Source organism: Impatiens glandulifera, chromosome 4 (genome assembly GCF_907164915.1).
Source record: "Impatiens glandulifera chromosome 4, dImpGla2.1, whole genome shotgun sequence".
Classification (NCBI taxonomy): Eukaryota; Viridiplantae; Streptophyta; class Magnoliopsida; order Ericales; family Balsaminaceae; genus Impatiens; species Impatiens glandulifera.
Genome location: NC_061865.1, coordinates 56,865,330 through 56,887,076, shown reverse-complemented (window position 1 = coordinate 56,887,076; position 21,747 = coordinate 56,865,330). Strand labels below are relative to the sequence as shown.

Sequence of the window (21,747 nt, the reverse complement as noted above, 5' to 3'; positions counted from 1 at the left end):
GGACTTAGCTTAGAGCTAGCCCAAGACCAAGATGTTTATACGCCTCGACCGTGAAACTTAGACCAGGATAACCCAAGACTGATAGGTTTTTACACCTAGACCGATAAGATCAGCCAAAGACCGAGAGTCCTTAGCACCTCGACCAAGGGACTTCGACCCTCGACCGATAAACACAAACCCTAGTGATATTATTTAGGTGTTTCCACTCTAGTTATATTCTGCAACATGTACCATCATTTAAATATTGTTGTTTTAATATTTTAAATAAAGTTAAAACCTAAAATCGTGACTAGGAGCGAAAGTATAATTGGTTAAAACTCAAACGTTATACAGTCGATTTTCAAAAAATCAACATTATAAGTAGATACCATTTTTAAAACAGGTACGAAAGATGAAGCGCGAAAGTCCTTTCTCGAATATCACCAAACTACGAACTCAAAGAAAACTTTGGTCAATACGTTTGTATACATATGTCAACTCTTATAGATTTTCAAAAATCAATTGGCGACTTTGTTTCAAAATAAATAATCTTGTAAATTAATTATGTTTAATTAATTTAAGTTAATGGATTTTTAAATCAAATTATAATTTGATAAATCCTTGAATTATTTAAAATTGAATCCCACAATTAATTATTTTTAATTATTTTAAAAATTCTGTCATATATTAATTACATCTTTTAAAAATTATATTTTATTTTAAAAGAAAATTATTGACACGCACATCGATGTTGAACTTCTCAAAACTCGAACTTTTCCACATAACCCGATACAAAGGAGATTTGAGGGGGTTACAATTTGTATGGAGAGAAAAATGATAAAAAGGCTAAATAAAAAAAAACAAAAAAAACATTGTTTATTCCATAATAAAATAAAAACAACATTTCATTCAAGTATGCCAACAATTGCTTACAATTTTATATAAGAAAGGGTGAATAATTTCTCTAGGCTACTAAACTTGCTTGAGAATTTATAGATTTAGTAATTTGATTGATATTAATGTCTCATTTATTCTAATGATTAAATTGTTTAATTAAGGTGTTAAAAAATCTTCATGTTTTTCAAATATCATTCCAAATTTCATTGAACTATACTATTCTTTTCTTATTTTCTAATTTCATAAATTGTAGTATCGAAAAATCAATCCAAAATATTGGAGAAGAAGTTACATGTTCTATTTTTCTATATCATTGATTCCCTAATTGTATCTAAGGAAAGTTGAAACCATTATGCATTTCCATTTTGTTTCTAAAGTAAGGATTTGGAAAAACTTTCTATTTGAATTAAAAAATATATATGATTATTTAAGTTTTATTTTTACTATATTTACTTCCAAAATCTAGATTTAGGACTTTTTTTAAATAAGAATAATTTTACTTCAATTTTTATAGAATATTTAAATTAAATATTCAAATTAATTACAATATATATATAAAATTATATAACGATGCTTGCTTACTATATAAGCTCTATAAAATCATCCACGATTATTAGGTAATTTATATTTCTTAATTTATCTATTTTAATTATTTTTCACTTTTAATATATATATTTATCTCTTTTAATTAATTTTTTTTTCTTCTTATATGATAAATTTTAATTAATTATTTTATAATCCATATAAAATATAAATTAATTATTAAAAATATAAAATTTATATATAAGAAAAATTAATATATATAGAAATTTTAACACAGAGAAATCCTTCATATTAATTTTTAAAAATATTTATTAGTGTATAATATTTAAAATGAGGATAACCTTGGTGAGTGATTAGATATCATTGAATGACCAAAATAATGAATATATCATTGTATCGTAGTAAGTGTGTAAGTTTCATGTATTAATAATTTAAAGGCAAGGCGGCCCTCTGATCGCTCACTTTTAGCCTTCAAATTATTTTTTTAAACAAATTATCCTTTCAACTTTTAGAAAGGTCAACAATGACTCTTCCGTCAACTTTTTAATTAAACATAACGATTTAAGCTTTAAATATTATTTTTTATATATTATTTTTATATTTGAATTATTAAATCGCTTATATATAATATTAAATATATTTTTTTTATATTTATATAATTATTAAATATTTTATATAATATATAGATAATATATATTTATATTATTTATTTTTATCTATATCTATATAAAAAAAGTTTAAAATAATTTATATAATATATATATATATATATATTTAATTTATATACATTATCTTTAATTATTAATTTATATATAATATTTATATAATATATATTTTAAAAATAATTTAAGAGTTAAAAGGTATTTGAGTAGTTGAAAGGTTATATTACTTTTAACCATCAAATTATTTTTTAAAATATATATTATATAAATATATATAATTAATGATTAAAGATAATATATATAAATTATTTTTAAACTTTGTTTTATAGATATAGAAATATATATATATAAATTAATAATATATATATATAAGAGATTTAATAATGATATAAATATAAAAATTAATGATAAAAAAAAAATATATATATATATATAATATTATATATATAATATTATATATATATATATATATAAGTGATTTAATAATTATATATATAAATATAAAAATAAGATTAAAGATAATATATAAAAAAAAAAATATTTTAAACTTAGAAGGTTATGTTTAACAAAAAAAAGTTGAAAGAAGGGTAATTGGTGACCATTCTAAAAGTTGAAGGGGCGATTTGTTTCAAAAGTGAGCAATCGGAGTAATTAGATGGCCGCCCAGACAATTTGACATAATTTTATAATTTATATAATTATATATTAAATATTAAACATTAAACATTAAATATGTATAAAACTTATTTAAAAATTAATTTATGATATATTTAAATAAAAATAAATTAATTTGTTTGATTATTTTTCTTTCTTTTATATTAATTTTTTTCTTCATTTATTTTTATTAGGTTAATTTTTTTTTATATTTATTAGATACGTCAATATATTATTTTTTTTCAATTTTTAGTCTTATATTTTAACTTTAATTGAATTTTGTACTAAATAATTATATATATATATATATATATATATATATATTTATAATTCTATTTTTATTAATTATTTTGTACTGTATAATTAAATATTAAATTATAAAAATATTCTTACCTCTATAACTAAAATGTTAAATAATTTTTTATATAATATATTTTTATATATTCGAGCTTATATACCAAATATATACATACACAAAACACAAAATTATAATAAAATTCAATAATCACAAGTGTATTCACATTTCAAACTTGAAATTATGTTTTGTGTCTTAGTTGATGCGCATTTTAAAAGGTGTATTATAAAGATTAAAATGATTACGATGATGATATATGTGAGTGTAAATTTGAAAGATTAAAAGAATTGTCGTATTTTAGATGAGATGTGTACGAATTTGAGGGATTAAGAGAATAGTTGTTCGAATTGAATCAAATGCACAAAATAAGGGTATAATGTGATCGATAATGACAAATTAGTTGGAGAAAAATGCCCAAAGTGAAGGTAGATGTTGGTCGATAATGAGATGTAGAAAAATGTTAATATTTGTGTTCAAAATTTTTATTATTTGCTCATTTCATATGTTTTATGGTTGCAATTGCACCATATTTAAATGTATATTTAATAGTTTCTTTTACTTTATAACGATGAATTTATTTGAAAATAATTTCATTTTAAACAACATTTTTTTATTAAAAATATTATTAATTTTTAAATATTTTATTTCAATTTAATTGATATGATGGTCTAGAATATACTTTAATTATATATATTAACAAATTTAATAACATTTTTTCGTTTTAACACAATTTCAATTTTATCTATTTCTAAATAGATTCATATAAAATTAATCAATTTAATTAAAAAATTATCTTACATTTAATTTGAATTTATTTAAAATTTATAAATTAATTTTGAAAATATATGATCTTAATTATTAATTCTAAAATATTTTTTAAACTGTAATAATTTAATATATATATAATGATACTTAATTTTTTAAAGTGTCCGGATTGCCGGGTCGAGAGTTGTGGTTAATTTGAATATATATGTGAGAGTAAATAGATACTTGGATCGGATTGTGGGTTGACCCGCCCATAAACTTAAAACGGTTAAAAATAAAATTAAAAATGTTATATGTATGTTTCAAACTTGTAAGCTAACAAAAACAAGTACAACCTTTTAACCAAGTGTGATTGAGATTTGGTTTGTCGAGAGATAATAGACCGATATCAATTGAAAGTGGTTAAAAAAATATGAATTAAATATTTGATTGGCCAAAATGTGAGGTCACGATGTTGAATATTAAAAAATATGAATTAAATATTTGATTGACTAAAGTGAAAATATAAGGTCACGATATTAGATTTTCCTTCAGAAAAAATATTTGATGAGATATGTGAGAAGATAAGTTATTTTATCGAATTGAATAAAATGTGGGATGAGAACGTTTTATTTTTTATTTTAATATATTATTCGTAATTTATTAAAAAATTTAAACATTAAATACATTTTATTAAATGTTTTATTAAATTTATTTTATTTATATTTTCATCCGTGTGCATCGCACGGAATCTTCCTAGTTTAACTAATTTTTGCAACGGGGATGTGTGCTAGTTACATTAATGGAAAAAAGCTCACTTAGACGTATGTAATAATAAAAGGTCATTTAAACATACGTATTATTAAAAGTTAGCTCATTTAACCCCTTTTAATAAACATAATTAATTTTTATTTTTCAATTTATATATTTATTAATTAAATATTAATATATTTTCACTTTTTTTTTACATTATTAAATCAGGTAATTTATTTCATATTTAATTCTTTTATTATTTTTATATTATTTTTTTTATTATTTTTTTTATCAATTTTTATTTCTAATAAATCTTAAATTCTCATTTTTAAAAAAAAAAATTAACAACTTATGAATTTTATGTCTTACTGTAATATTTTTTTTAAGCATTTTTTTCTTATTTAATTTAATATGAACAAAAATAAAATTAATAATTTTTTATTTAATTTTTATTCAAGACTTATAGTAATATATAATTAGTAACATTGTTTTGTCTAATATTTGATTATTATTTTTTTGGTGGTTGATGAATGAGTTTCTATTATTATTTAAATATTAATTAATTTATTTTTGTGTTAAAGAATTTTTATTGTTGAAATTATAAGTTATTGTTATATATTCAATAATTGAGACTAAACAATTTTAAAATAATTAATAATTAATGTTAATATAAGAAAAAATAATAAAAAAGAAGAAAAAAATATGAAGTTAAAATAATTAATTACTAATGCTTTTATTTATATATATATAATAAAATTAAAATAATCAATAATAAATACTTATATAAAAATAATAAAATATTTATGAAAAATATAAAAATAAAGGGTTTATTTATTAATGAGAAAGAATGAAAGAGAAAATATATTAATATTTAATTAATAAGTATATAAATTAAAAAATAAAAATTAACCATAGTTTACTGATGATAAATGAGCTAATTTTTTGATAGTAAATATGTTTAAATACTAGTTGTACAAGTACATACGTCTAAATGAGACTTTTTTACTACATTAACTATTTAAACATGTATCCTAAATTAAATATATGAGTTAAATTAATTTAATTTCCTTTCATTTTCAATTATAATAGATTTCCAATACAAACATAATATGATAAATAATACATAAAATTATAGAGTCATATTAATCAGAATCATATACTATCCATCCAAAATCAAGAAATGTTTTTTTATATCTCTTTAATGTCAATGTTTATTACAAATCATGTTTTAAGCTACTATATTACAAGTAAATAAAAAAAGTAAAATGTATTAAATCAAATGTGATTTAAGACAATAACTTTCACATGTAAAAGTTACTAAATATAAGCTTAAAATTGGGGGGAAAGAGTTAAACCGATAGGCATGACTCAAAACTCTCATCCACATATTGATAATTAATTCATACTTGAAGACTACCCAAAATTGGGTAGGGTGATATTTGAATTGATTCGAATTCTTGAAAAATATATTTATGTGGTTTATTAAGTTTAATTTTATCACTTGTAAATTACAATTCTAAGCAAAAATAATAATGCATCTTAACATTATATAATTTTTAGTCATAAACAAAATTATTACAATGATCAACAATTAAAAATAACTTGAAAAACTCAAAAGCATGTATCTACATTTTGACACTTCATTCTTGCTTATGGTAAACCTCAAAACTTATCTTCATAAAAAAATATATAAAAGAAAAAGAAAAAGTTATATATTAAATTAATATAATTGAAGATTTTATTTATTTACTCAAATAAAGAATCCAAATAATGCACGCAAAGAACATCACATATTTGTTTCCCCTCCAAGACTTGGTTTAGATGGCTTTTATTACATTCTAGTGTTGCCTTTGTTTTTTTTAATTGTCAATTGTGAAGAAAAACTTATTATTATTATTATTATTATTTTTAACAATTTAGTCATTAAAGTATCAATTTCACACTACCTCGATTACAATTATAAATTTTCTCGTAACATTATAATTGATCAAGTTATATATATATTAGATAAGTTGTCATATATTGAACAAACAATAAATCATAAGAAAAATAAAGAAAAATTATTCAAATAGCGGAAGACAAAACATAGAAAAAGAGAGTTCTTATTGTGTCTTGATTTTTCTTAACTCATCTACAATCACAATTGACTATACCTTGAAAGTTGAGTGTTTACCTTATAAGCTTGAATTTAGTTTTTCCTCCTACTTGAATTTCAAAATGTGTAACATTTACTTTTACTTCCTAAATACCTTATTGATATTTTGAATACTCGATTTACTTTGTAAATACTTCTTTGCAAATTAGAATATTTAATAAATTACTAAGTTTTGTCATTAAATAAAAACAACAATACAATCAAATTATTAAATTAAGTTGTCATCCAGATATAAACGAAAACACGATGAAATTATTAAATTAAGTTGTGCCATCAGAATAAAAAACGACAAAACAACGAGATTACTAAATTAAGTTATGTAATCTAGACAAACGACAAAATGATAAGATTATTAATCTAAACTATGTCATTGAGACATACGACAACACGATTAGATTATAAATTAAACACCAAGACATAAACGACAACGCGTTTGGCCTCGACCTGAGGAAATTTGGAACCACGTGATGAAAATTTGACATTCAATATGGATGCCGCATTATATGTCAACTCAAAAAAAAGCAGTGTCTAACTATAATAAAAAAACTATGTTCAATTACTTTACTAATTTGATGATTGAAATTATATGTGATATAATTGATTTTTTAATAATAGAAAATCAAGATCAAACAAGCTCTTAAGTTCTTATTTGAAATTTCAAAAGTGGCCTTTTTTATAGGGATAATTTTTAAAAAGTAGAATTTTTTACCGGGATCATACAAGTGTTGTTTTGATAAAAAATGCTAATAATAAAAGAAGTGGGTTTGAGTGTTGTTCACTCAAATGGGTTTCGTTTGTGTATGGTGAAGCTCCCCACTCTTCCTTCCTTATAACATTATAAAAGCTCCCCATATATTCACAACACTCACATATCTTCTTCTTTCTTTCTATCTTATTCTCTCTGATCATTTGTTTCAATGGAGAGTGTCAAGAATGGTATCTTAATGAGACTTCCAACTGGTTTTAAATTCGAACCGACGGATGAAGAGCTCATTCTTCATTACCTGCGCAATAAGGTCATGTCCCGCCCATTGCCCTCTCTCATTATACCCGAATTTGAAATCTGTAAATCGGATCCCTGGGATTTGCCAGGTACATTCTTGTTTTTCTGATCCCCTGTCTGTCTGTCTGTCTGTTGATTTCGAATTCTATTAATCTTTTCCGGCGCAGGTGATTCTGATCAGAAAGAGAAATACTTCTTCAGCGTCAATGAAGCCATTTACCCAAATGGGGACATCCCCAGCCGCTCCTTCGGCTACTGGAAGGCCACCGGAATCGACAGACAAATCGTGGCTTCAGAGGGAAATGAAGTAATTCTGGGTATGATGAAAATCTTTGTCTATTACAGAGGCATGTTTCCAAACGGTTTCGAGACCGATTGGTTCATGCACCAGTATCGCATGCCTGCGCCTTCCGCCGCCGCTGACGGTTCAGCCGTCAATCCCAAGAAAAAGATCAAACTTTCCAAGGTACCCATCACCCATGTTTCATATCTTAAACCTTAATCTTGACAAGTTATCAGTTTGGGAAACGTAAATTGTGCAGAGCTCGGACAATGCTGCGGCCGCCATGAACAAGAACTGGGTTCTGAGCAAGATTTATCGAAAGAAGGAGGCGAAGATGCGGTTCTTCTACGATCTGACCGTTGATCCTTCTTCTTCTTTTTCTTCTTCTTCTTCTTCTGCCGATTCAAGTGAGATTACGGTGGAAAGCCCTCTTACCCATGAACCAGATCATCAAGAGGAAAGCAGCAGCAACAGCAGCAATAAACCTTAGCATGTTTTAGGGTTCTTGACCTTTAAAAAATGGGGAAGGATTGTGAGTAATTCAGGGTCGTATGAAAATAATCAATGAGGAGGGTAATTATGTAATTTTATTATTGTTTATGAAACTCTTATATTTGTTTTATTTTCATAATTCCAAAATTTGTTCTTAGATAGACTTTTATGTGCATTAACAAGTATTTAAATCAAATTAATTATTTATTAAAATTAAAATAATAACAATAAACATAATTTTTATATAAGTTAACTATAAATTGAGAGTTCTTACAAACATCATCTTATAAAGAGGAAACAAATTTAAAAAAATAAAATAACAAAGCAGTAAAAAGTAACTAAATCCAATTAGTCTACTACCTTTTTCTAAAATAAACAAAAAAAATAATAATAAATAATAATAAAAGTTAAAGAACAATATTATTTATTATATATTTTATTATTTTTAATTAAAAAAAAAAAGTTAATTTCACTTCTTTAATATAATCTAATATCTTGAATTTGGTAGAGAAACTTATTTTCTTGTACTAAAACCTTTTATACAAAGTTTTAATATTTTCTCTATCATATTAATAATCTTGATTTTCCAAAATATTATATTATAATTCTATTTCACACTAGTTATCATAGTACAAAACAAAGTTTCAGGTGTTATCTTTATCATTAGATTTTCACTAATAGTTGTTAATTTAAAAAGTCTCTAAAGAATAATGTGAAAGATTTTATAGGCCAAACATATCATTAAGGTATGTTTGGTTCTCAATGAACTTTAATATATACAAAAAAAAAACATTTTATTTAGTTCAAAATAAAACTTAAGTTTCATTATTTCTAAACTTGAAATTAAATTCTAATAAATATCTATTTTTTTTAAATATTAAAAAATCAACACGATTACACCCACTTTCATTTAAGTTATTAGTGATAATCAAAGTTAAGTTTTTTATAAAAAACGTTTCTCACTTGAGATACCTTAGTGATTATTTTATTTTTTATGTTGAGTGTTTGGAAATATAGTTCTAATTGAATTTTAAAATATATGATTATTTAAGTTTTAATTCACTATATTAAGGGAAAATGTTGGGCTACACCTTAAAAAAATAAATATAAAAAAATTATTGTAAAAATGTGACATTACCCTATAATTTCTTAAAACAATTCAATATAATTCACTATTGGTTTATCTATTTATTAAAAAATAGTAAAATTTATATTTACTCACTCGTTTTATTTAAAATTTTCTTATTATTTTTTTTAAGCTTATCTTAATTTTTTTCAAATATTTGGATATTCACATACTATATTTACTTTCAAATCTAAGTTTAGGATTTATTTAACATAGTAATTAAATTTTAATTACAATTACATCAATTCAAACATATAGATAAATTAAATAATGAAGTTAAATTTGATTTTCGTTCCAATTTCTTATAGTATTTTTCTCTAAACAAACATAACATGATAAATAATATTGCAATTTTTTAAGTATATATATTCATATTAATTAGAATTATATATTAAAATTGGAATCATGTTTTAAACTATTTTATATAAATGAAAAAAATAAATAAAAGTGAAACATGTGATTTAAGACAATAAATAAATTAAGCTTAAAATTTGGAAAAGAATGACTCAAGAAAGACATCACCTATTTTGGAAAATTAAAAATATTCTACAATCAAAATTACTCATCTACTTAGAAAATATAACACACATCAATACAAATTAAAAAAATAATAATAATAAAGCAGTAAAAAGTAACTAAACCCAATTAGTCTACTACCTTTTTCTAAACTAAGCAAAAAATAATAATAAATAAATAAAAGTTAAAGATGAATATTATTTATAGATTTAAAAATACAAGTTAAAGAAGAAGAATATTTAATTTATGTGATTTAAAAAAAAAATACAAGAATGAAAATAAATGTGTACAAGTATATAAAATCGTAAAAATAAATAAATAAATGTTAGACAAATATAACATACTTAGGCATACATAATTTTGTAAAGTTTAAAAAAAAAAATGTTTTAGAAGAATTTAGAAAAAAAATCCAAAAAAATTCAAAGTGGCTAAAAAATTATTAAATTCGACGTCGAAATTAGAAATATTTTTATAATTATAAATATATCGATTTCATTCATGACAAAACAAATATTCGGTCAAACAATTCCTTATCGAATTTTTGTGCAAATCCTTAATTTTTTTCATTTTATAATTTTTTTTTAGAAATTAATTGAGGCATAGAACTAAATAAATTACCCACAACAATGAATAATATCATCACTATTTTTCTCGGTCGAAAACAATGTCATTGCAGAAAACTCATGACTAGATGGCTTGTAGGCAGAAAAACACAGTCGTTGGTATGGGGCTCACTAGATTTTTCGGTCGACTGAAACAATGACAAGGTTGATCTTCTCGATCGAAAACCATGTAAGAGCGTTCATTTTAGTCACTAGCTGTATTTCTCGGTCGTGGCTACAGAAAACCAGTTAGAAACTTAGACATGACTAGTTTTGGGGGTCGACCGACCCTAAAATCTAAACACACACAAACAACAAGAACACGAACTAGCGGAAAAAAATCAAAATTAAAATGTTTTTGGGACCAAATGTTTATTTTAAATTTAATAACAAAAATATATAATCAAAGAAAAATGATAGGGCACAAAATTATAACAAAATCAAAACGAAATTATAACAAAACAAAATTACTTGTCTGTCACATGTGTAAGAGAGATAAAAAAAAGTAATGAAAAACATCTCTTTCTTTCTCAATTCTGTTATTTCATCTCTCTATCAACTCTCGGCCAAAAATATATTTTTTTTTTTATTTTCCTGTCCGGCTATTGACGACTTCATTTCATTTCTTTCTCTCAACTCTCTTCGACGAAAATATATTTTGTTCATTTCTCTAACCGGCTACTGGCAACTTCTTTTTTCGGCGCGACGACTTATAAATAAATTACACACAACAATGAATAATGTCATCACTAGTTTTCTCGGTCGAAAACAATGTCATTGTTGAAAACTCTTGACCAGATGGCTTGTAGGCAGAAAAACACTGTCGTTGGCATGGGGCTCGCTATATTTCTCGGTCGACTGACTGAAAATCTCGCTAGTGACCTTGTTTTCTTAGTCGGATGGCGAGCAGGTGGAATCCTAGGTCAGAAACAACGACAAGGTTGATCTTCTCGATCGAAAACCATGCAAGAGTGTTCATTTTAGTCGCTAGTTGTATTTCTCGATCGTGGCTTCAAAAAACCAGTTAGAAACTTAGCCATGGCTAGTTTTGGGGTCGGCAAACCATAAAATCTAAACACACACGAATTACACCAAGAGCCCGAACTAGCGAAAAACAACTCAAAATTGAAATGTTTTGGGACCAAATGTTTATTTTAAATTTAATAACAAGAAAGAGAAATGATGATAGGGCACAAAATTGTAATAAAAGCAAAGCTATTGGTCTGTCACATGTTTAAGAGAGAAAAAGAAAAGAAAAAAAGTAATGAAACAAATCTCTTTCTCTCTCAAATCTGTCATTTCATCTATCGGCCAAAAATATATTTGGTTCATTTTCCTATCCAGCTATTGAGGACTCTATTTCATCTTTTTCTCTTCACTATTTTGTTCATTTCTTTAACCCGCGACTGACAACTTCTTTTTCAGGCGCGACGGCTTATATCTCAGTTGTGAAAATAAATGATATTTTTAAAAACATGATTATGTTCTTTTAATAAAAAAACATGAACTTGTGTAGAAATAAATTAACTGTTTTTTTTTTTAAAAAAAAACTAAGTAATTTTAACTAAAAAAGTGTTGAACATGAAGTTCAAATGGGCTGAACATAGAGTTCTTTGAAGCGAAACATAAAGTTCAAATGGGATGAACATGAAAAAAACTAAATTTTTTTAACTGACAAGAACATGAAGTTCATTAGCGGTTTACATGTTGTTCAATGGCGCTGAACATGCAGTTAATTGACACTGAACATGATAAACTTTTTTTTTTAAAAAATAATTTTTTTAACTTAAATATGACAAGAACATAGAGAACATGAAAAAAATTGAAAAAAAAACTAAGTATTTTAACTTAGTTTTAATCAAAAACAAAAATCTAATTTTTTTACTTAATTTTTTTTTTCCAAAAGGTTTATTATTTTCAGCGCCAATTAACTGCATGTTCAACGCCTATTTGAGTTAAAAATCTTAGGATTGAAATTCATATTCAGCCTTTTTGAACTCCATGTTCAGCGACAATGAACTTAGGATTGACAACAGGTACTCTGCCCACCCAGTAGTGAAGTATCAATTCCCGAACCCGATTTTTAATTTACTACCTGACCCCGACCCTGAACCCGACGAGTATCTCTATTTATATTCTCATCCCCGATTAGTCGGATACCAAATCCCGACGAATACCCCATTACATGATACTAGATATTAAAAAAATATTATATTTTAATTAACACATTTAAACTAAAATTATATAAATTAAATTATGTCATCAAGACTCGAACACAAACAAGATATAAACGACAATATATAAGATTCTTAACTTAAGCTACGTCATCGAGACATCAATGACAACTTATAAGATTGTTGTTAACTTAAACTATGTTATAAAAACATAAACGACAACATATAAGATTGTTAAATTAACCTCCGTCATCAAGACATAAACAACCACACGTTTGGAACATCATAAGAAATTTTAGAAACACAGACTCGAATTGGATGAAATTCAATTCCATATTTCAAACTATACGTGAAATTAGAAGGTTTCCAAATTATTTACAGATTAATTAGTAAAAAAACTACATTATAATTTTAAATTTTAACGTCATAACTCTTAAAAAAGATATTATGCTAGATTAATTAACTAATTTAATGTTTCAAAATATATATAAAATATAATCATTTTTTAAAAATAATGGAAAACAAAGAAAGACCTTTTATTGATTGATGGATATAAAAAAAAAAAAAAAGTAGAACTTTTGACATGGATCATACATATATGGTAAATCTTATTAAAGAAAGTGGTTTTTGACTTTTTTTGAGAGTTGGTCACACCAAATAGATTTGGTGAATATGTGGTGAATCTTGTAAAATATTGCTTCCACCATTATTATAAATATTGATCACCATGTTTTCACAACACTCACTTCTGTCTTAATTCTTCTTTCTTTGGATCTCCTTCTGGATCTGATCAGTTGTTTCAATGGAGAATCTCAAGTTTGTCAAGGATGGTGTCTCAGTGAGTCTTCCTACTGGTTTTAAGTTTGAACCCAGTGATGAAGAGCTCATTCTCCATTACCTGCACAATAAGGTCATGTCCCGCCCATTGCCCGATGACAATATTATACCCGATTTCGAAGTCTGGAAATCGGATCCATGGGATATGCCAGGTACGTACATTGTTAGCATTCTTGATTTTCTGTCTATGAATTTGGAATTATATAATCTTTTCCGGCGCAGGTGATTCTGAGAAATATCGCCACTTCTTCAGCATGGCTTATAATGAATCCGTGAACCCAAATGGGGACATCCCCAACAGCTACGGCTACTGGAGGCCCACAGGATTCGACATACCAATCACGGTTACTAAGGGATTTGAGTTCATTTTTGCAATGAAGAAAATCCTTTCCTTTTACAGAGGAAACTCTCCCAACGGTACCCAGACGGATTGGATAATGCATGAATATCGCCTGCCTGCAGCTTCCCCTGCCGCCGCCGCCGCCCACGTTTCGGCGGTCAATCCCTTCAAAAAGATCAAGCTTTCGGAGGTACCCATGTTTCCTATGATCTTAAACCTTAAATCTTGACATGCATCTAATCAATTTGGGAAATGTAAATTGTACAGAGCTCAGATGAAGCCGCGGCCGCCATGGACAAGTACTGGGTGCTGATCAAGATTTTTAGGAAGAAGAATGAGAGGAAGAAGGAGGTGAAGAAGGTGGTGAAAATGCCGTTCATCTCAGGTCGGAACTCTGCTCCTGCTTCGTCAAGCAACAAACCTTAGCACTTGTAGGGTTCTTGATTTTAATAAAAGGGGGATGATTATGGTGGGACTCGTGACAATTATGTAATTGGTGGTCGGATAAAAAATAAATCAACTGGAGGGTAATTCATGTGTTTCTTGTTTTAAGAGATTATTATATTAGCTTTATTTCAATAATTCAAAATTTGTTTTTAGATACTACTCTTTTATGTGCATTAGCAAGTATTTATATCCAATTAATTATTTTTAAAATAATAACTATAAAATTAGATCAATTGAGATTTCATACCTCCATCATCTTATCAAGAGGAAAAAAAAAATAGAAGTAAAAAATTTAAAAGTTGTAAAAAAGTAACTAAACTCAATTAATATACTACCTTTTCTCTATTAAAAAATATGTATATTATATTAACATTCATACATTGTATTACTAATAGTTGAGTCAACAAAGCTTAGGTGTTATCTTTTATCATTAGATTATTACTAATACTTGTTGTCTCAAAAAGTCTATAAACAATAATGTAAAAGATTTTGTATTCTAGAGATACTTACATATCAATGAGGTATATTTGGTTCTAAATAAATAAAATACATTTATTTAGTTCAAACTAAAATTTTAATTCCATCATTTTACAAATCTTAAATTCAATATTATTTTCTCTCATATCATTTTTGTGTCATCATGCGTAGACAACTCTTGTTATTTTTTATTATACCTGCATCATTTTTAAAAAATGATAATAGATGTGGCATAATTTTTAATTATGTTGGAAGAAGTTACAAAGTATTAAAGACACTACACTTTAGAGTAGAGATAAAAAAAAAATGATAATAGATTTAACATAAATTGTATCCACTTAAGTATATTGGTTTTCATCTTGTAACTTTTAATTTATTATAAATTTGTAAATCTTATAACTTTTTAGTTAACTCCTTGCTTTTTATAAATTTCTTTTAATTGAAATATGATACACATAAAATATATTCTTAATACATAGCAAAGAGTTTCTTTAATCTTATCTATATATATAATAATGCTTAATTTTGAAAGTATCTAGATTGTTGTGTCAAAAATTGTGGTTAATTTGGATATATATGTGAAAGTAATTGGATATTTGAGTCGGATTCTGGGTTGACCCACCCATAAACTTAAAACGGTTAAAAATAAAATTAAAAATGTTATAAGTATGTTTTGAACTCACAACTTAACACAAACAACTTAACACAAACAAGTACAACTTTTTAACCAACTAAGCTAATATTAAATTTGTCTCTTTTATTTATAATGTTTCAATGTTCTTTTTAATAAAAGTTAATCTTTTTAAAAATCAATATATATTATATATATAACCATATATTTAAATAAAAATAAATTAATATTTTTTTATTATTTATCATTTTATTATATTAATATTTTTTTAGTTCACTCCATATTTATTAGGTATATTATTATTTTAATTCTTTTTCATTTATTTTTTTTTGTAACTTTTATATTTTTTTTAAATAGTATTTTTTTACCAATAATTATTTTATAATCTATATAATTATATATATACCATTTTTAAAATTATATATAACAATCTATTTAAAACAAAATTTAATATATATTTAAATAAAAATAAATTATTTTTCTTCTACATTTTATATTTAACACAAATTAAAAATTAATATATTTTATTCTGAAAAATAGTTATAAATAAATAAAAAATTTTATTTTTTTTCTATTTTTTTATATTTGACACAAAATGGTAAATAATATATTTTATAGTGAAAAAATTAGTTTTAGTTTATTAATAAAAATTATTTGTCACTTTATAAAAAAATCAAAATTTGAAATTTTATTAGTTTACAAAATAAACGAATCCATACACAAAATTTTAAATAAAATTAATTAATCATAAGTGGTCTGATGATTAAAGTGGTCGCCTTCTACACTCGAGACTAAAGTTTGAATCCATACCGATGCAAATTTAAGTGAATTATATATATGTGAATAAGAGATAAATATAAAATATATGATCATATATTTAAATCAGCCACAGTGTGAGATCACGAGATTAAAAGTTAATTAAAATTGATGATTGGTTTACCAAGAGATAAGATATCGGTAAGAAAATATCATGAGGTTACAGAATTAGAGGTCAATTGAGATTAATGGTTGATTTCCAATAAATAAAAATGTGTGAAAGTGTGATTGAGATATGATTTGTCAATGATTAAAATATTGTGTTAGGATCGGGATCGCCCTTGGAGGACCGGGGTTCCGGTTTGAAGGGTGAACGCTTACAACAACAATAACACACACTGGTTGGTGATAGTCCGGTTAGAGACTAAGACCGCTTCTTAACACTGCACAAGCTGTCACAGACTCTTGAACTAGGTTCAAGGGCGGAAATGTCTATTTCAGCTTGAAGCAACACTCAAAGTTTGATTTGGATGATATTTATAAGGAGTCGGTTAGAAAGGAGAGAGGGACCGATTCGGTTAAGGAAGAGGATTATGTTCCGATTTGGTTTGAAGTAAGTGATAGTTCGGTTTAGAGTGAGTAAGCCGGAAATAAAGAAAATAACACAAGATAAGATTTTTTATGGATGTTCGGAGCAAACTCTCCTACGTCACCCCTTCTTCTCAGATGATGAGAAGGATTTTCACTAACTTGAATGTTACAACACTCACACAATGCCGAACAAGTCTTAATCACTACTCGTCGGTTACACCACTCACTATGGTGTAATACAGTAACTCAATACACATACACAACAACAATAATGCTTTCAAGAATTTCAACTACTGTTTAGAGTCGCGTGTGAGATTTCATTTTACTGTTCGATGTTTGATTCTTTCTCTTGCTAGCAGCTGTAGGTATCACGTTTAATGAAGACCCTTCGTCTTCCTTTTATAGTGAAGGATATCCTAACGGTCACCTTTTTCTCTCTCTGTTGGATTGGTCATCTGAAGCCACGCCGGTTCAAAGATGTTGCGTGCAAGTTTGATCTTTTTAACACTTGGCAAGCATGCATGCACCGGTCAGGTTCTGATGACGTGAGCGACTTGCATTTTGGACACATGGCAAACATGCACGCACCGGCCGCTTGATTCAGATTTTGCTTAGGATCTTGGATAAACAGATCATCATTGTTTTTATTGCATGCTTCTGATCTGGATCTTATTTTCTTGTATATTTCCGAGAAATCTCTATTTCGTCATGTTACGTCATCTTCTCGGTTTCATCATTTTTCAAATTTTCCCGTTAATCTTTTCGTAATATGAGCCGGCTGGCTTGATCTGTACCTGCACATGGAAATTGAGATTAATTAAGTTCTCTGACCGGTTTAAATTAACTTACTTAATTTTTCTAACATATTGATAACAAATGACCGTGAAATCACAAAATTAGAAGTTGATTGAAATTGATAGTTGGTTCTTTTTAATTGTACTTCTTACTATCTATTCCTCAAAAAAAATTGAATGTTTTTGCTTCACACTCACTCAACCATATAAATCTCACAAAATAGATTTTGAACTTTAAAAGGTATTTTTATTGGCTATAGTTCAAACTACATAAGCTATCATTGTCTATATCTTCTAGAATATATATCTCTTGTCATGTCATTTTGATGAACAAACATTTTCATTAAAAATACAACACCAACATTCCCTCCACAATGACATCGTCTTTTCCTTTTCTATCACGTTAATCACCTTCAATCTCTCAAACTTTAACATCACAAACCCCATATTTACAATTTTCCCAACACATGAACATTTGTCATCGTCATAAAATTTCGACCATCTTCACCAAACTAACCTCTTGAAACAATCCTCCTATTCTATATAAACTTGACTCTCCAATTATTAGAAATTTAATCACCACCCTTTAAAATAATTTTCAAAAAATTATAAATTCATTAATTAAGGTGAAAAATAAATTAAATAATTATCTTCATTATTTTGATCCAAAATAATTAAGGCTAAAAGAAAATTAAATAATTATCTTAGATAAATGTTTTTATTCATTTAATTCAAAATAATTAAAATTAAGACTAAAAATAAATTAAATAATTATTTAGGAAAAAATTATATCAATTTATCCTCAATAATTAAAATTATAGTCATTAAATAATTAAAATAAAGCACTAAAATACACAAAATAAATAAAATTGACATAAATAAATTTTATTTATATTAATTAATTTATATATTTGGCATATAATAAAAAATAAGAGAAGGCCAAAAAGGGCTAGGCCCCAAGCCACACACGGAGTCCAGAGTCCAGAGGCGCAACCATCTGGCCAAACGAAGGGACGCCCAGGGTAACAGAAGGAGACGAGGCTCCCAACACGGATAGCATGCCCAAGGCCGCACCCAATGCACTTTTGCGGGCACGACTACATCCTCATTTCCCTGAGACAAAGGAAAAGCATCAAGCCTTTTTGAACATGGTGCGGAAAATGTAGAGCATTCGATTTTACTTCTTAAATACGTTATAGATATTTTGAAAATCCCACTTTTCTTCATAAACATTTCTTTAATTTGATTGTTCTTAACTTTTTTTTTAATAGTTGGATCTCAAGTCATCTTGTCAATTGTGATTTATCAAATAAAAACTACAACTTATATTTTAATTAATATGTGTTGCACTTTATACGACTCAATGGTAATTAGAAGTGTTCGAAATAAATAAATTTGTGGGAAATGATTTTGTCGGTTATGTAAATTAAACTATGTCATTAAGATATAAACGACAATGCACTTAACTCATTGGCTCATAGTACTAAATTGAGAAACATCATTTAAAAGCTTTAAATTGCGGCTATATAATCAAAATAATAATAATAGAGAATACATGTAGCATTTGTAGACAAGGTATTGAACATTTAATTTTAAAAAAAAAACAGTTATAGTTATTTTGAATGTCCAATTTCATCGTTTAATACATGTTGTTTTGTATTGAAGATCAGATGGTAGGAAAAATGTGGTTGGTAGTGTATCAGTCAATAACATTATTAAATTAAATTATGACATCAAGACATAAACAACAACACTTGTTAACCTCAATAGCTCATAACATACCAAAATGATATTAAATGATCTCTAACATTAACGATATTGCCGACAAATTGTGAAAAATATTAGATAATTTCAAATATTCGACTTCCTTTTTTAAATACATCTTTGATTTCATTGCACATTAAAATATTTAACAATTGTACCACTAATCAACTTGTCGATTTATTAACTAAAAATGTTAACATAGATAGATTTTTGATTAAACTATTTCATAAAGACATAAACGACAACAAATTAAACTATGTACATAAACGATAATACACTCTACCACAATATGAAGAAACATTTCTACTCAAACTAAGGATTCTATAAGTGTCATGGCAAGAAACTCAACCATAAATTTGCTTACAAAACATTAAAAGATATATATATATATATATATGATAAATTATTATTAATAAGTAAAATCAAACAAGTCCTTGAAGGGTATTATTTTAAACTATAAAGTGGCATTTTATTGTGATATCATTAAGAACTTTTGACATAAATAAAAGTGTTTTTTTATTTATAAAAATATGCCAAATAAAAGAGGGTTTTGAGTGCTGTTCACACCAAAGAGATTTCGTCAATCTATGGTCAAGCTCTCAACTCTTATTATAAAAGCCCACCATGTTTTTACAAACACTCACCCATCTTCTTTCTTTCTTTCTTTGAGTTTTTTTCAATGGAGAGACTTCCTACTGGTTTAAGGTTCGAGCCAACCGAAGAAGAGCTCATTCTTAATTACCTGCACAATAAGATCATGTCCCTCCCATTGCCCGCTGACATACCAGTAATCGATGTCTTCAAATCTGATCCATGGAATTTGCCAGGTACATTCTTGTTTCAATTTGTAATCCCCTGATTCGTTAATTTGGAATTCTATAATCTTCTCTGGCGCAGGTTATACTTATCAGCAAGTGATTTACTTCTTCAGTACTACCGATGAAGCTAAGTACCCAAATGGAGACATGCCCAACTGCTCTGGCCACTGGAAGGACACCGGCATCAACAAAGAGATAGTGGTTTGTAAGGGAACTGATGTAATAGTGGGCATGAGGAAAACTCTTGTCTTTTACAAAGGATACTCTCCCAACAGTTCCATGACCGGTTGGGTCAATTATCAGTACAGCATACCTGCTTCCGCCGCTGCCGACGGCCTCGACGGTTCAGTCATCAGTCCCATGAAAAAGATCAAACTTTCGGAGGTACCCATGTTTCATATCTTAAGCCTTAATCTTGACAAGTAATCAATTTGCGAAATGTAAATTGTACAGGGATCGGCTGATGCTGCGGTTTCCATGGATAATTACTGGGTTTTGAACAAGGTTTATAGGAAAACGATTGATGCCAGGATGAGGATGATGTTCCTCTCCTTTTGGAACGCTGCTCCTGCTCCTGCTTCTTCCGATTCCAGTGTGATTACGGTCGAAAAATCTCTTACCCATGAACCAGATCATCAGGAGGGCGGCAGCAGCAGCGGCAGCAGCAGAAGCAGCAGGAAGCCTTAGGAATTAGGGTTCTTGTTTTTCGTTCTATTTTCGACCAATAAAAATGCAGTCTTTCGTACTATTTCATTTTACAAAGGGGACGGTTATTATGTAATTTGACTCTTGTTTAAGAGTTATTATATTATGTTTATTTTCATGATTTACAAAAATTTTCTTAGATATTACTCTTTTATGTGTATTAATAAGTATTTTTAATTATCATTAAAATTAAACTAAGTTAATTATAATTTGAGAATTCTTACTTACATCATCTTATAAAAAAAAACTAACTAAATCCAATTTTTATTCAAATTGAATTTCAAATTTTTAAGCTTTAATTTCAATATATATTATATATTATATATTATATATTATGATGATATGTATTAAATGTGATATAAATATATATACTCTCAACTGTAAAAGTTACTAAATATAAGCTTAAAAGTGGGAAAACATTACTTGTTCAAAAATTAAAAATACTAAGTCAAAAGTACTCATCTACCATACTTAATTCTTATTTGAAGGCTACCTAAAATTGGTTGGATGAAACTCAAATTATAATTCTAGTAAGTAAAAGATATGAAAAAAAATGTATAGTTAACTTATTTTAAAAAATAAATATTAATTAAAAAATGCATTGTTAACTTTTAATATATAAATTATTTGTTTAGCTTGATTTAATTTT

At 26.4% G+C, this 21,747-nt stretch overlaps 3 protein-coding genes across 3 annotated transcripts; all 3 read left to right on the top strand.

The window, feature by feature from the left end:
• The first annotated feature begins 7,659 nt into the window (after nucleotides 1–7,659).
• Nucleotides 7,660–8,518, top strand: LOC124935497 (NAC domain-containing protein 83-like). Its single transcript, XM_047475928.1, has 3 exons — nucleotides 7,660–7,834; nucleotides 7,913–8,148; nucleotides 8,288–8,518. Exons 1-3 carry the CDS (start codon nucleotides 7,660–7,662, stop codon nucleotides 8,516–8,518), a joined length of 642 nt encoding a protein of 213 aa, XP_047331884.1.
• Nucleotides 8,519–13,740: 5,222 nt separating this feature from the next.
• Nucleotides 13,741–14,541, top strand: LOC124935496 (NAC domain-containing protein 83-like). Its single transcript, XM_047475926.1, has 3 exons — nucleotides 13,741–13,927; nucleotides 13,998–14,305; nucleotides 14,383–14,541. The coding sequence occupies exons 1-3, from the start codon at nucleotides 13,741–13,743 to the stop codon at nucleotides 14,539–14,541; spliced, it is 654 nt and encodes a 217-aa protein (XP_047331882.1).
• A 5,713-nt stretch (nucleotides 14,542–20,254) lies between these two features.
• Nucleotides 20,255–21,080, top strand: LOC124935495 (NAC domain-containing protein 83-like). Its single transcript, XM_047475925.1, has 3 exons — nucleotides 20,255–20,402; nucleotides 20,473–20,777; nucleotides 20,847–21,080. The coding sequence occupies exons 1-3, from the start codon at nucleotides 20,255–20,257 to the stop codon at nucleotides 21,078–21,080; spliced, it is 687 nt and encodes a 228-aa protein (XP_047331881.1).
• Nucleotides 21,081–21,747: the final 667 nt, after the last annotated feature.